The 13,821-nt window shown below is 54.1% G+C and overlaps 2 protein-coding genes across 3 annotated transcripts in view; both read right to left on the reverse strand.

Moving 5' to 3' along the window:
* Positions 1–1,937, reverse strand: part of Dnlz (DNL-type zinc finger) — a 6,199-nt gene extending 4,262 nt beyond the window's left edge. Inside the window, exons 1-2 of the mRNA XM_050155291.1 lie at positions 1,662–1,937; positions 1,193–1,332 (exon numbers count right to left, since the gene is read on the reverse strand). Coding sequence (XP_050011248.1) covers positions 1,193–1,332; positions 1,662–1,889 — 368 coding nt within the window. The 5' untranslated portion in view covers positions 1,890–1,937. The remainder of the gene's footprint in view (positions 1–1,192; positions 1,333–1,661) is intronic.
* An 88-nt stretch (positions 1,938–2,025) lies between these two features.
* Card9 (caspase recruitment domain family member 9) lies at positions 2,026–12,281 on the reverse strand. 2 transcript variants are annotated; one of them, XM_050155427.1, is made up of 13 exons: positions 12,157–12,281; positions 10,679–10,939; positions 10,130–10,267; positions 8,813–9,117; positions 8,560–8,739; positions 8,304–8,447; positions 7,850–7,975; positions 5,761–5,952; positions 5,232–5,273; positions 4,797–4,845; positions 3,359–3,432; positions 2,329–2,405; positions 2,026–2,253 (listed from the first exon to the last, which is right to left on the reverse strand). In XM_050155427.1, exons 2-13 carry the CDS (start codon positions 10,860–10,862, stop codon positions 2,154–2,156), a joined length of 1,611 nt encoding a protein of 536 aa, XP_050011384.1. In that variant the 5' UTR covers positions 10,863–10,939; positions 12,157–12,281; the 3' UTR covers positions 2,026–2,153. The 2 variants fall into 2 exon arrangements, with proteins under 2 accessions (XP_050011384.1, XP_050011385.1); XM_050155428.1 differs by lacking the exon at positions 12,157–12,281 and having other exon boundaries at positions 10,722–10,807.
* Between the last annotated feature and the right edge of the window lie 1,540 nt (positions 12,282–13,821).

Genomic DNA, 13,821 nt, shown 5'->3' on the forward strand with positions numbered 1-13,821 from the left:
AAGTAGAAAAAGACAAGATCTCCTGAGTAAATTGGGAGCATGGGGACCTTGGGGGAGGGCTGAGGGGGGGGGAGGGGAGAGGAAGGGAGGGGAGCAGAGAAAAACGTAGAGCTCAATAAATATCAATTTAAAAAAAAGAAAGAAAGTAAAAATGCAGCCAGGCAGTAGTGGCACACACCTTTAATCTCAGTACTCAGGAGGCAGAAGCAGGTGGATCTGTGAGTTCGAGGCCAGGTTGGCCTATAAGAGCTAGTTCCAGGACAGGTTCCAAAGCTACAGAGAAACCCTGTCTTAAAAACCCTCATCCCCCCAAAAAAGAAAGTAAAAATGAAAAAAAAAAAAGGTGAAAAGGCAGGCTGGACAGATGGCTCAATGGTTAAGTGCACTGACTGCTCTTCCAGAGGTCCTAAACTCAATTCCCAACAACCACAGGGTGGCTCACAAGTGTCTTATAGTGGAATCTGATGCCCTCTTCTGGCATAAAGTTGTACACACAGATAGAGCACTCATATTTAAAATAAATAAATATTTAAAGAAAGAAAATGAAAAGGCCATAGGAGGTCAGGCAGTGGCAGAGGTGGAGCCACGGAACTAGAGATATAGTTTGCCACACTTGGGGATTATTCGTGGTTTATCTGAAGTTCAAATTCAAGTTTCTAGATCCACATGGAAGCTGGGCTGTCTAATGAAGCCAGGCAAGGCTCCTCCTGAAGGGCCACAATGTAATGATCTATCCTGTCCCTTTAAGAGACAAGCCAGGGGCTAGAGAGATGGCTCAGTGGTTAAGAGCACTGACTGCTCTTCCAGAGGTCCTGAGTTCAATTCCCAGCAACCACATGGTGGCTCACAACAACCTATAATGAGATCTGGTGCTCTCTTCTGGCCTACAGGCAGGATACTGCATAAATAAATGAATAAATAAATATCTTTAAAAAAAGAGACAAGCCATGCCCACTCCCTCTCCAGTCGGCTGAGGCAGGCAGATCTTCCTTCTTGCTTGCAGCCTGAGTCTCTTCCTTTTTCTGTCTCCCTCTCAAAGAGGCAGCTTCTGTCTCTCCCCACTTTTCTCCCCTTCTCCCTTTCCCCCCTCCCTCCCCTGGCTGCTGGGGTCCTGCAGCTGCCAGGGATCCGCATTTTACTTAATCCATAACACACAATCCTACTGACTCCTATCCCTCCCAGCTGGCCTTACCTCTTCCCCTGCAAGTCAGAGAACCAGCCTAGGTTGTCGGCGATGACGTGGTTGTTCTGGCAACCAGGGCACTTAACGATGACTACAGTTTTGTGATAGGCCGACTTTGAGATGCGCTGGGATGACCGAGTCCCACAGACCTAGTTGGGTTAGAGAGGTGGTCAGGCCAGGTACACACAAGAAAGCCCCCTCCCGAGGGCTAACCACCCTGGCGGGACAGCCCCAACTCTGTCCCAGAGGGTCCCACCTAGGAGAGGTCCCAGTTACTTCCTACCCAGAACGCCTGTCTCCAGGTAACCTTCCCCATCCCTGGAAGCCTCTATCCCTCAAAGATGGCTCCATCCCTTCCCAGCCCTCCCGCGGAAGACCCCGTCCCCTCCCCGGCCCGAAGGTTACTTCCAGTCCCTTCTCTGAGAACCATGCTCCTTCAGGAAGTGAACCAGCGCCAGGTTCTCTCGGCCGCGCCTACCTTGCAGGTGTAGTGGAGCTGGTAGTGGCTCGGCTCGACGCGCCCCAGCGCGGCCACAGGCTCGGGTTCTGGCGCGGAGCTCGAACTCCTCCAGCCCCAGGGCCAGCCCCGTCGTCTCTCCACGGACGTCAGGCGAGTCCCCGCATCCCAAAGTCGTCCCGGCCCGGGATTCCGGGTCCGCACACTACGCAGTAGTGTAGGCACGCGGTTCAGTGCTGTCCGCAACATCCCGTCCGCGGTCCTCGGCGACAGAGTTGGAAATAGGCGCCACGGCCGGAAGCGACCCTCTTCGGCTTCCGTAGCCGCCCGGCGCTCTGCCCTCTGTCGCCCCCTGGTGTCCCTCCGAGTGCACATCCACCCAATAGGTTCGGCTTGATGGTCATTTTATTTAGCTGTATTTTCCAACACTTGTACAACACATGTGTAGCATACAGTAAAAAAAATGCAGCATCCCTTCACATTTACACAGATGCTCGGCCTCGGTGCGGCCCGCTAGGAGCCCTCGGTGTCGGTATTGTCGCTGCCAGTGGTGTTCTCGCGGTCCCCCTCGTCCTGTCGCCAGCTGTTCTGCATCTTGCGGAGCGCCCGTTTCCTATGGGACCCGCAGTGTGAGCAGGTACACGCCAGTGTCCCACCCTTCCAGGTCGTCCTGCCCGCCGCCCCACACCTGCGGTAGTTCTCGAAGCTCTCCTTGAGGCGCCGCCGCTCCTTCTCCGGGGGTTCGCTGCTGCTGGGCCCCATGCCCTGCAGAAGGAACGGGGTCGGCAGCTAGACACTGTGGCCTTCCCAGGGCGCCCGGAGACTCTAGCAAGTGTGAAGCTGAGCCAGCTGTCTGCGGGGCCTGATAGACTCTAAGATGAGCGAGCATGGGGGAACTACCCCTTTTAGCCAGACTGACTAGATGACTTCTTTGTTGTGGAATATTACTTTAACTATGTAAAGATGTGTTAACGTTTGTTTATGGTGTGGAATATTACTTTAACTATGTAAAGGTGTGTTGCTTTTGTTTATGCTAAATTTGTCAAGTTATATAAAGATGTGTTGCTGCTTTACCTTGTCTACCTAAGGCACCTACCTAATTGATGTAATAAAAAGCTGAACGGCCAATAGCTAGACATTAGAGGGATAGGTGGGGCTGGCAGGGAGAGAGAATAAGTAGGAGGAGGAATCTAGACTTGAGAGAGAAGAGAGTGAGGGAGAAAGACAGACAGACAGGCAGCTGCCAGACAGACAGACACAGAAGAAGCAGGAAAAATAGGGCATACAGAATGAAAGAAAGGTTACAAGCCCCGAGGCAAAACGTAGATGAAGAGAAACAGGTTAAATTAAATGATAAGAGCTAGTGGGACAAACATAAGATAAGGCCGAGCATTCATAACTAATAATAAGTTTCCGTGTCATTCGGGAGCTGGTTGGCAACCCAGAGAAAGCCTGTTACACTTCCTCTCCGTGGACAGCTATAGGGGTGTCCTTTCGTTGTTGTCCCACCCCATCCAAGCACCCCACATCATCTAGGGTTCTGTGCACAAAGAGGGGCTCCACTTCATGTACCAAACACTAGCCAAACGTTACACCCCATGCATGCACTGCAGAGACCTTGTGATCCGCAGCTGTTCGGGGGGTACAGGTAGAGTCACCTTCTTCCCCAAGATCAGCCATCGAGTCACCAGGACTCTGGGGGCCCCAGTCAGCCTTACATGGGTTTGTGAAAGCGGCTCCTTGCTCTGAGTCACAAAGGGCTGCTCTGGGCTCTCTCTGTCTGCCAGGACACCTGAAAGGAAGAGCTGTGCTTGTGGGGTGCCCATCCAGCATGGCCACTACCCCCCTCTGCTAACAATGCAGCTAGCACTAGCCCAGGCCAGTGGAGACTGCATTTTCCAGACAGGCTGAGACAGCCCTAGGCTGCAGGAGCTCTCAACAGGGCTCCTACCATCACCCACCCAACCTTCCAAGCTGACTGTCACAAAACATACAAGGATGGAGGGGTAGGAAAGACTCCTGGTCCCCAGGACAGTTTGCTCAAGCATGTCCTAAGCCATGTCCCTGTTGGCTTGGCAACATTTATGTGCTTAGTGGTTCCCATGGGTGGGGTGGGAGCAGCCTCAGTGGAGAGCTCAGGACTTCTGAAGGTGAGAGCAAGTGCACTATATTAGTTAGACCAGACCCAGCATGCCCAAGGTCCTGGGCAGAGCAAGGCTCAAGCTTCCAGGCAGATGTCCAAGGAGGGCTATGAACATCAAGAAACAGTTATATCCAAGGAGGACTCAGGATGTGAGAGCAACCAGCAGACCCACCTCCTTCCCCTCTCACTTTCATGGTGCCTAACTCCTGGCATGCCTTGCAGGGAGCTGGCTGTTCTTGGGTTTTCTTTCTTTTGTGCCCACATGGAGCTCAGTGGCCTAAAGTTGGGTCTTGGGGGCTGCAGTGGGTGACCCACCTCCATACTTCTCCATCCGCACCACTTGTTCCCCTTTTGCCTCTGGTGAGAGCCTGGGCTGAGGCTGAGCTGAGGAAGTCTATTTGACTTCTCAAGAAAGCTCTCAGGGCTCCTTCCTGCACCAGACATCCTTCCCCCCCCCCACCTCCCATCTTCAGCTACTTCAGGACACTCTGTTCTCATCCCCCACTGCCATCCCCAGGACTAACGAGCCAACCATCAGACCAGAGGAGGGTCCTGTCTAGCAGCCTGCTACTGTGGTAGCATACACCCCATCTCCTTGCTTGCTGCCCTATCTATAGCGCCATTCCTTACTTCCTCATTGAGAACACCTGGATGCTGGCTATTCGATCCCTCTGCAGGGGGATGGCTGGTAGGGAAAGATGGGCCTAGGCAGGATGGGGGCTCCACACTCACTGCCGTCTGAACCACAGACCCTGAGACCTAAGCCCCATGTTCAAATCAGATTCCTTATTCTCAGAGTGTGTGAGCCTAAACATTTAGTCCTTCACTACTGCCACTCCCTGCCTCGGACTTCTCTGTCCTTGGAGTGCTGTGACTACTGAGACAGAGTAAGTCACACAGCTTTGTGTGCTGAGGATGGGCCAGGGTTCTGGGAGGCCCAGAAGACTCTAGCCCAGGTGCCTCTGGGCTAGGGGGGAGGGTCTGGCGGTGCCTGGTACCCCCCACCTGCTCACCTTTGTCTGAGAGCTGGGTTTCCTCCTCCAGGTCCTGAGACAGTGAGAGCTTCCAGACAGAGACATGCCACCCAGTTAGGCCATCCATGCTACAAGCCACCATTGCTCTTCCAGGACTAGATATGGCCTCCCCCACTGCCCACTTGATCTGTATAGAGGTCTTTGGGGCTCAGTCCCAGTCGGGCCCACGGGTAAAGGGAAGCATGAAGTTCCTGTCCTAAGAGGCCAGGATGTGGGCATTGGACTGCGCCCCACTTTGCTCACAACGGCCCCAGAGTTTGGCCAGTTGTCTTCCCTGTAACCAGCCCAAAGTGGGAGAGAATGGACAGTCCAGTTCGGGTGGACAGGACCACGTGGGAGATGATTGTGGGGCCAGAGGGAGGTTGGAGGCCAGGGAGAGGCCCACTCTGTGCCCACCCGTTGGATTGCACTCACTTCCTGGGAGTTCCTGGGTGAAGTATCCTCCAAGTCAGAGCTCTGTGGCCACAGAAAAGGAAATGGGTCAGTGCGCTACAGGGGTTCTAAGCACCTGGACATGGGGCGTGCAGGGCATAGGGAGGGCCCCATCTCAGCCCCACCCTCTAGGGAGGCCCTGAGTGTATCTGAGTCATGCTACCCATCTCCTCAGGACCCTGACCAGAACATCTGCCTTTCTTTAAAGCGACCCCGCCAAGCCACGTGAAGGTTACGCCTCGGTCAAGGCCACTGTCCAAAAGCCCCTGTGTGCTGACTGGACCTTGAGTTACATCTAAGTCTGTCATTCCAGCATGAGCTCCAAAGAGGAAAAGGGATTCAGGAAGATCCAGGCATTTCTGGAAGCCACAAGCAGGGCACCAGCCATGCCAGGCTAGGATTGGGGATGCCCCTAGGCTGATGATCCCTCTTGGAGTCTTGTCCTGAGCCCGGTCCTCCTCAGCTCCCTCATTGCTCAGACCTCCCCAGGTAGACCAGACGTAGGACCTACCAGGATGAGCATGTCCAGCTGTTGCTGTTTGAGCCTGCCCTCAGCGGCCAGTAACCGGCCCTCGCTCTGGAACAGCTGCAGCTGGAGCTCGTCTGCCTTCTCGCTCAGCTCTCGAACCTGCTTTCGCAGCTCATCCTTCTCCTGAAAGCTCTGGGCACACTGTGCGTGCAGTTCTTCCCTCGAGGTCATAGCCTGTAGGGATAGGAGGAGCAAGAGACCTGACCAGTGAGGCTCTTGGCTTTTATTTGGCAGTTGAGACACCAGCCTCTACCAAAGGTCCCCGGCTGGATGTCAGCCACCCTGTTGAGAGCAGTTGGAGTTGCTGAACTGGAGGGATTCTCAAAGTGGCCAGGGCTCTCAGTACAAAGGAACAGACATTGGGTGGGGTAACACATGCCCAGCATCCTTGGGAGTAGTTCAAGGTCCTTTTTGGACATAGTTTGAGTTTGAGGCAAGACTACATGAGACACTGTCTCAAAACAATAAAAAATAAATAAATAAAATTAATTTTAAAAGTAAGCCGAATGATGGTGGCTCACGCCGTTAATTACAGCACTCGGGAGGCAGAGGCAGGCGGATCTCCGTGAGTACAAGGCCAGCCTGGTCTACAAGAGCTAGTTACAGGACAGGCTCCAAAGCTACAAAGAAACCCTGGCTCGAGGGGCTGGAGAGATGGCTCAGTGGTTAAGAGCATTGCCTGTTCTTCCAGAGGTCCTGAGTTCAATTCCCGGCAACCACATGGTGGCTCACAACCATCTGTAATGAGGACTGGTGCCCTCTTCTGGCCAGCAGACATACACACAGACAGAATATTGTATACATAATAAATAAATAAATATTTAAAAAAAGAAACCCTGTCTCGAAAAAAAACAAAAAGACACAAAACAAACAAAAAAGTAAAACTCTCTGTGATCAATGCTCAAGGCTGTCCCTAGGGAAGTCCAACTGAGGCATCATACATCCCTAGTAGATAGTATGTGTCTCTGTCCCACCCATGTGGCATTTTTTTGTAAATCCTGGATGCAGCTTGACATCAAGAACATGATCAATGCTTGGTGGTGGCGGCACACACCTTTAATCCCAGCAAGAGAGACAGACAGAGGTCTGTGAGTTCAAGACCAGCCTGTACTACAGAGTGAGTTCCAGGACAGTCAGGAGTATACAGAGAAGCCTTGTCTTGAAAAAAAGGAAGGAAGAAAGAAAGAAAGAAAGAAAGAAAAGAACATGATTGATGACTCTTCTTAAAATGAACACCATGAGCCGGGCAATGGTGGCGCACGCCTTTAATCCCAGCACTCGGGAGGCAGAGGCAGGCGGATCTCTGTGAGTTCGAGGCCAGCCTGGTCTACAGAGCTAGTTCCAGGACAGTCTCCAAAGCCACAGAGAAACCCTGTCTTGAAGAAAAAACAAACAAACAAAAAAACCAACACCATGCTTTTTCTTTTGTTTCCTGGGAGAAAGTTTCATTATCCCAAGCTGGCCTAAAATTTACTACATAGCTGAGGATGGCCTTGAATTTCTGATCCTCCTGCCACTACAAAGCCTGGGATACAGGCATGTGCCACCAAACCTGGCTCAGTTGCTACTACTTTTTGTTGTTTTTTGGCTTTTTGAGACAAGGTCTCCCATTGTAGCCCAAACTGGCTCGGAACTCACTGTGTAATCCAGGCTGGCCTTAAACTCACAGTAATTATTTTGTCTTAACTTCCAAGTGCTAGAATTGCAGGTTTGAGCTACTACTATTACTGCCTATGCCAGGGAGCTACCACCAGCTCTTCCTACCCAATGCCCTGCCCTCCACCCCCCACTTGTGCAGCTAGCAACTTCCTCTCCCCTACTGAAGTCTCCAACTTCATCCTTACCCTAACCAGCACAAGGGGCACTGGGACTCCCCTGTTTCATAAGTTCTTTCTGTGAGAAAGACAGACTTTCCTGTGTTTGTACGAGAGGCCCCAGATCCTACCTTTCAATAAAGTTACCTCAAGAGTAAACAAACAAAAGCTGCTTTGACCACAGCTCCAAAAGCGGCTACGCCGGCACCCCAACATGTCTCTCGCTCTCATCTTCTGAACACAAACGTGGCACCTACCTGGTCCCGCTCAATGGAGACCTCTTCCATCTGCTGCAGGATAGCCTCGATCCGGTCCTTGTACATCTTGGCGTCCTTGCGCAAGGCCTGGCACTGCAGCTCGAACAGCTCCCTTTCCTCCATGCACTACAGGAAGCACCACTCAGCCTCACCCTCTCTCCACTGCCCACTCGACCCCTGGGCTGGACTCAGGACAACAGCTCCAGAGTACACAAGATCAGGCTAGCTGGGATGATGGGAAGGGCCACTGGAGTCCCAGGCTACAGTCGGCCAGCTTGGTCTGAGCCCATGGCCTCAGCCACCACTGGTCACATTGTAACCCAAAGGGTGACCCTAGCTGTGGACACGACATGACCGTGCACCAGGAATTGGTGAAGGGGAGATGGTGAGGTAGATCCCAGACCCCACCTTCCGCGTACCCAGTGGGCATCGCTTGCCTGTCCTGGTCTCTCACCCGGATCCGGAGGGCCTCAGCCTGGCGGAGGTCCTTGCGTAGGAAGAAGATAGTGTTGGCCTGCTCCTGGTGCTCCTTCAGGGCCTGGCGCCAGTCCTCCTCCAGCACTTGAATGTAGGGGCTGGTCCTGTCCAGCTTCCCCTCCTGGAGGTGGCAGAGGGCAACAAGCCTGGCCACTGCAGTTGTACCACCTGGTGTGCCCCGCTTGAAGCCCCCCGCAGAAATGAAGCCTGGTGTGCGCTGCTGGTAGCCCTACCTGTACAGAGACCTCCAACTCTTGCACCCGGGCCTGCAACAGGTCCTTTTCCTGCTGCAGCTCCCACATCAGCTCCTGGCTAGGCCGCTGCTCCATGGCGTGCCTGAGCTTCAGCGTGTGTTTCCGCTCCACCTTGCAGTCATCCTCCGCCTTCATGAGGCTGTGCCTGAGCCGGTCCACCTGTGGGAGGTCCAGTCAGTGAGTGGCAGGTTCCTCCAGACCCCACTCTCCTGCAGATGGGGCCAGCGATCACCTCAAGCTGCAGGTCGCGGTTGCGCATGAGTGCGGAGCCCTTCTCTTCACTGAGATGCGCTAGGCGCTTGGCCAGGTCGTAGTTCTCATCCTTGCAACGCTTCAGCTCTCGGCTGCTCAGCTCGCACTCTTCCTTGAGCCGCTGGACGCGCTCCTGGTGTTTCCGCAGAAGGCTGTCCTTCAGCCGTAGCTCCTTGATGAAGTCGTCCTTGGAGTTCAGGAGTGCCGTCAGGTCCTGAACCTTCTTCTGCAGCTTCATGACCTCTGTCATCAGCAGCTGCGTCAGGCCCGACTCCCCTGATGCATCTGGGGACCATGCAGTGTCAGATGGAGCCTGTGGCTATCACCTGCAGACCCTGTTCTTGTCCTCCAGGAGTGTGTGCTTGAAGACCAGCAGTGTGGGGGCAGAGGGAGCAGTGCTGGTCACCCGCAGAGAGAAAGCTGGCGGGAAAGCTCCCTCAGGATGAGTGTGTTCACTAGGCCCAGTCTGCCTTGCCACCCCTCACAGATGACCTGACTAGGACCATTCATGTGCCAGTTGCTCGCTCGCTCGCGCTCGCTCGCGCTCTCTCTCTCTCTCTCTCTCTCTCTCTCTCTCTCTCTCTCTCTCTCTCTCTCTCTCTCTCTCTCCCTGAGTCAATGTCTCACTATGTAGTCCAGGCTGGCCTCTAACTCAGAGATCTGCCTGCCTTTCCCTCCAGAGTGTGCTGGGATTAAAGGTGTGTGCCACCATGCCTGACTCTCTACTTTTTTTTTTTTTTTTTTTTTGGTTTTTCGAGACAGGGTCTCTCTGTGGTTTTGGAGTCTGTCCTGGAACTAGCTCTTGTAGACCAGGCTGGTCTTGAACTCACAGAGATCCGCCTGCCTCTGCCTCCCGAGTGCTGGGATTAAAGGCGTGCGCCACCACCGCCTGGCCTGGCTCTCTACTTTTATAATGGTCTTTATGAGATAAATGAGGACCGATAGGGATGTGGCTACCCTATCAGGAGACGACACTTCTGTCCCCTCTAGAAACTGCAGGATTTTGCCCTTAGGTGATTAGTGGGTCCGATGGAAATGGCACTTCTGAGGGGTCTCTGCTTCTTAGTGACTATTCTTAAGATGGGAAAAGCAAAGAAAGGTTCTCTTTCTGGAGACCAGCAGGACCTCAACAAGCCAGAGCCCTGACCCTGAGCAGCTGAGAGCAGTCACTCGGTACCACTACCCTGATATACACCGTAGGGCTTGTGTCAGACTCATTCACTCTATGCAACCACAGAAGCCGGGACCCAGTGGCACCTGACTCCGCCCACAGCACCAACCCTCTTGTGCCTCTCACCAATGATCATGGAGAAGACACGTGCTGGCTCCTTGCCAGTGACTTTCCTGTATAACTGCGGGTAGTAGAGTTCCAGACTCTCAAGGAAGGCTACATAGCCCTTGTGGCCTGTCCGCTGCAGGATGTCCAGGAGCACGCCTACAGGTGGAAGAGACGGGGTCAAGGCCAACGTCCGGGTAGGTAGACACTCTGGGGTCCAGGTGAGACGGTGGAGGACTGCTCTGGGTAGAGATCCCAAGCTGTGTAACCCCCACCCCTCACTTCTGGGCCATCACATAAGGCACCCTGTGGGACTCAGTCTAGGCAGGGCAGGGTGCTGCCTTCACTCTCGCGGTCCTCTCAGGGCCTGAACAATGGTGAGAACTCCTCTTCCTTCTGGGTGGCCCCAGGTAAGCCTGAATGACGAGGGGAGTGGACGCTCTATCGCTCATACATCCCACGTGGAGGTGGAGCTGGGTGGGGACAAGGTTAGGGCAACCTCTGGCCACGTGTCTTGTAGGGATCATGAGGGACTCGGGCTGGGCCTGCTGGCACGGGAGCAGCCCTCACCCACTTTCCGCTTGCGGATGACCAGGTTGGGGTCACTGAGCACCTGCTCCTCGTCATCAGGGTTCAGGACTTTGCACTGGCGCAGGTAGGGTGTGATCCGTGAGGGGTCGATTACAGAGATGAGCTTCACCCGGAAGCTCTCCAGGGCACTCCAGCACTCGTCGTCATTCTCGTAGTCTGACATGTCCCCTGTGGGCGGTGCTGACGTGCAGCGGAGGAAGCGCCCACCTCCTGTTCCCTGCTGGGTCTGCAGCAGTCAGCCTACAATAGACCCAGGCCTGTGAGTGCCAGGCCGCAGCTTTGGACAGGGACATAGCCACTCATGCTAGGGAAATTTGAGGGCTCACCCTCATCCTTGTTCCATGGTTTCTGAGGGATAGCTGAGGTACACAGACAGCCCCTTCTCAGGCCACTCTGTCAAGCTCACCTTCCCCAAGCAGCTGTCTGCCCCTGTCACCCCAAGCTTTCTTCCTGAGTCACCTGGCTATGTCAGGGAAGGGACAGGTTGGGTCTAAGAGAAAACTCCTTGTACACTGGCTGCCACTAGCTTCTGCCCTCTTCTCTTAAGGTGCTCTGGTACTCCCTGAAGGTAGATGAGTGTACGGAGGAGTTTTTGGCCCTTGTAGCCGTCCTACATGGCACCTTCTTGGGTGGCATGGACTCTGGCTGGCTAGTGTCCAGATTGAGGCTGAGAGGCAGGTTGGTTGGAGGCTTTCTCACTCTGCCAGGGAGCCAGGCCTGTGTGTGACTTCCTCATTCTGACAGGCCCCCGTGTCCTTCAAGCCTTCCGTTGTACCCAGCCAGTGATGCAACCGCCCCCTGGCAGCTGCCTGTGACATGAAGCTATTCCGGGAGGACAAGTGAGGGTTGGTCATAGAAATATCTCTCTCTCCCTACCAGGCTGGGTACACGGGAAGGGCAGGCAATGCCATCCAGTCTCCAGACATCTGCTATGACTCCCCTCCAGGTTTTCGGGAGCTGGGCACCAGCAAACCCTGTGCTTTTCTGTTCCATATGACCTCTGGCTTCTGGCCACATGTTGGGGATCAACCAGGTCAGTTGTTCACAGGGGGATAACTCATGTGGGACTACCCACTGTTTCTACCGTGGACAGGTGACGTCTTAGTGAGTGGCTTCATTGACTCCAGGGCTGAGTGAAGGCAGCCCAGTCTCTAGCTCTTGGAAAACACTGCGATCCTGCCCAGAGAAGCTGGCTCCCTAGCTCTAGCCATGGCCACCTTCAGAAGCACTTCTCAGCGCCCTGTGGCACCTTCTTGCTGACCCAGGGGACATTCCTCGGAACCTTGGGCCAATTGCCTGCCATTCCAGCCCCACAGTCCCAGCACTGGAGGAGAATGGAGGCCCCCTGACGGTAGGCACTGACTGACTGACTGCTGGGTATAAGCTCCAGGAGAGTCCCAGCAGAGTCGCCACAGGCTCCACCCACCTTCCAGAAGTGGTAAGCTAGCTGAACTTACCTCAGGGTCTTGTGGGAGCCGCCTGCCAGTGGGATGCTGTCTGGGCTATGAGCACACCAGAAGTCTGGGTCTCTGCGAGTGTGGGGATGCTCCCGGACTGGAGAAGGCTGTGCACTTCCTGATGAGTTCTGGCTGACGCCACAGGCCAGCCAGTCCTCCCACAGGAGGACAGCCCTTTCTGGTCTACCTTCTGATTGGCCCATCAAGGAAGAGAACAGAGGGAAGCAGAAGTGCTTAGGGAGCAAAGGAGCCCTCCCTGCCTGCCCACACGCTTAGGATGAGGGGCCTGGAGCGACAGAGAAGCTGAACATCTATCTGGCATTGTGTGTGGATGGGTGGTCCCAGGCCCTCCTCCATCTAGGCTTCTAAAGCTATTTTCCAGTATGGCACCGTGTCTCAGACCCTCCCTAACATCTAGGGACAGTGGTACAGGGTAGGTGCGGCAGGACATGGTCACGACTACAGGGTAAAGGGATTACCCACAATCCTGGTTTACTCACAAGCTCCAGCCACACCAGAGCCGGCAGTCCACAATATGGCATTTAGTAGAGATATGACGTCCCAATAACCTTCATCTCCATCATTGGAGCATTTCCACCCTGTGGTCAACTCAGAGCTAATCCAGGAAGTTGCAGAGCCAACCAGGCACCAGGACAAAGCTTGGTCCAAATCCACAGGCTAAAGGCACCTAGAGTCCTTTATGGACTGTGTCACAGCCTCTACTTCAGGGTGGCCCTTCAAGAGTCTGCTTGAGATGGGTGTGGGGACCTGCCAGCCCTGCTCAGCCAGTGTGGCTGTTTGACAGGTGCTGCTGCCTGGCCTGCTGGATTGAGTTAAGGTAAAGCTCCCAGTGCTGTCGTAAGCACCCCAAGTGGTCCATTCCTTTGCGGCTTTCAACCCTTCTGCTGGCTCTTCTTCCTACCCTCATTGGCCATTGGGAGCCACACTGCTAGGGACTAGGCCTTGCCTGGGTTTCCAGAACGGCAAAGAGGGGTTCACGGCTTTGCAGTCACCCCAGGGAAGCCAGCAACAGGCCTTCACAGCTCTGTGTCTCCAAATAGCAAAAACACACATCATAGTGTCTTAACAGTGTTAGTAAAAATGCCAAGCTCTTGGCCATAAAACTGAGGAGGAAATCAATAGTACAAAGACACCTGAAAAACTCCCAAGTACTCTGAAATGAAGACATCTAAGGCAGAAGCTAGAGAGTCACTAAAAATATGGTTCCTGGATGTATTGATGTCCTTGAAACAGGGGTAGGGGGCAGCCACAGCTGGAGCAGTGCGCACAATGAGCCATCTGCTGGCTCCAAGGGGCCCAGGACTAAGAGAGTCAGGATCATAACAGTGACTAAGAGAAGCAAGAGGCTAGACCCAATTGGGTCTTGGGTCCATGCCAAAGACATGCCTAGCAGCATGAGGGGGAGTTGCTGTTGTGGCAGATGCTGGTTCTAGAAACCCCACCTTGGGAGGTATAGGCCAGCTGACACATTTTCATGAAATGGAAGAAGAGCTGTTTCTCCATTCTCCCTGCTCTCTGGAAAAGTACTGGGTGCAGGGGCTGCATGGGCAGCCAAGGGTGTGGGAGTCTCAGAACTGGCAGGTGACCACATCCCTAGATGCTGGTGGGAACCCAGCCCTAGATGACAAAAACCACAAAAGGCTA

The sequence above is a fragment of the Alexandromys fortis genome, unplaced genomic scaffold, assembly GCF_014885135.2.
Source record: "Alexandromys fortis isolate MF-2015 unplaced genomic scaffold, M_Fortis_MF-2015_v1.1 scaffold_72, whole genome shotgun sequence".
Lineage (NCBI taxonomy): Eukaryota > Metazoa > Chordata > Mammalia > Rodentia > Cricetidae > Alexandromys > Alexandromys fortis.

Excerpts from the sequence above, each read along its gene's own strand:
- Card9 (XM_050155427.1), bottom strand. The coding sequence starts at position 10,862 with ATGTCAGACTACGAGAATGACGACGAGTGCTGGAGTGCCCTGGAGAGC. Across the intron at positions 10,268-10,678 it reads CATCCGCAAGCGGAAAGTGG|GCGTGCTCCTGGACATCCTG; the intron begins GTGAGGGCTGCT and ends TTCCACCTGTAG. Across the intron at positions 5,953-7,849 it reads TCTCCATTGAGCGGGACCAG|GCTATGACCTCGAGGGAAGA; the intron begins GTAGGTGCCACG and ends CTATCCCTACAG.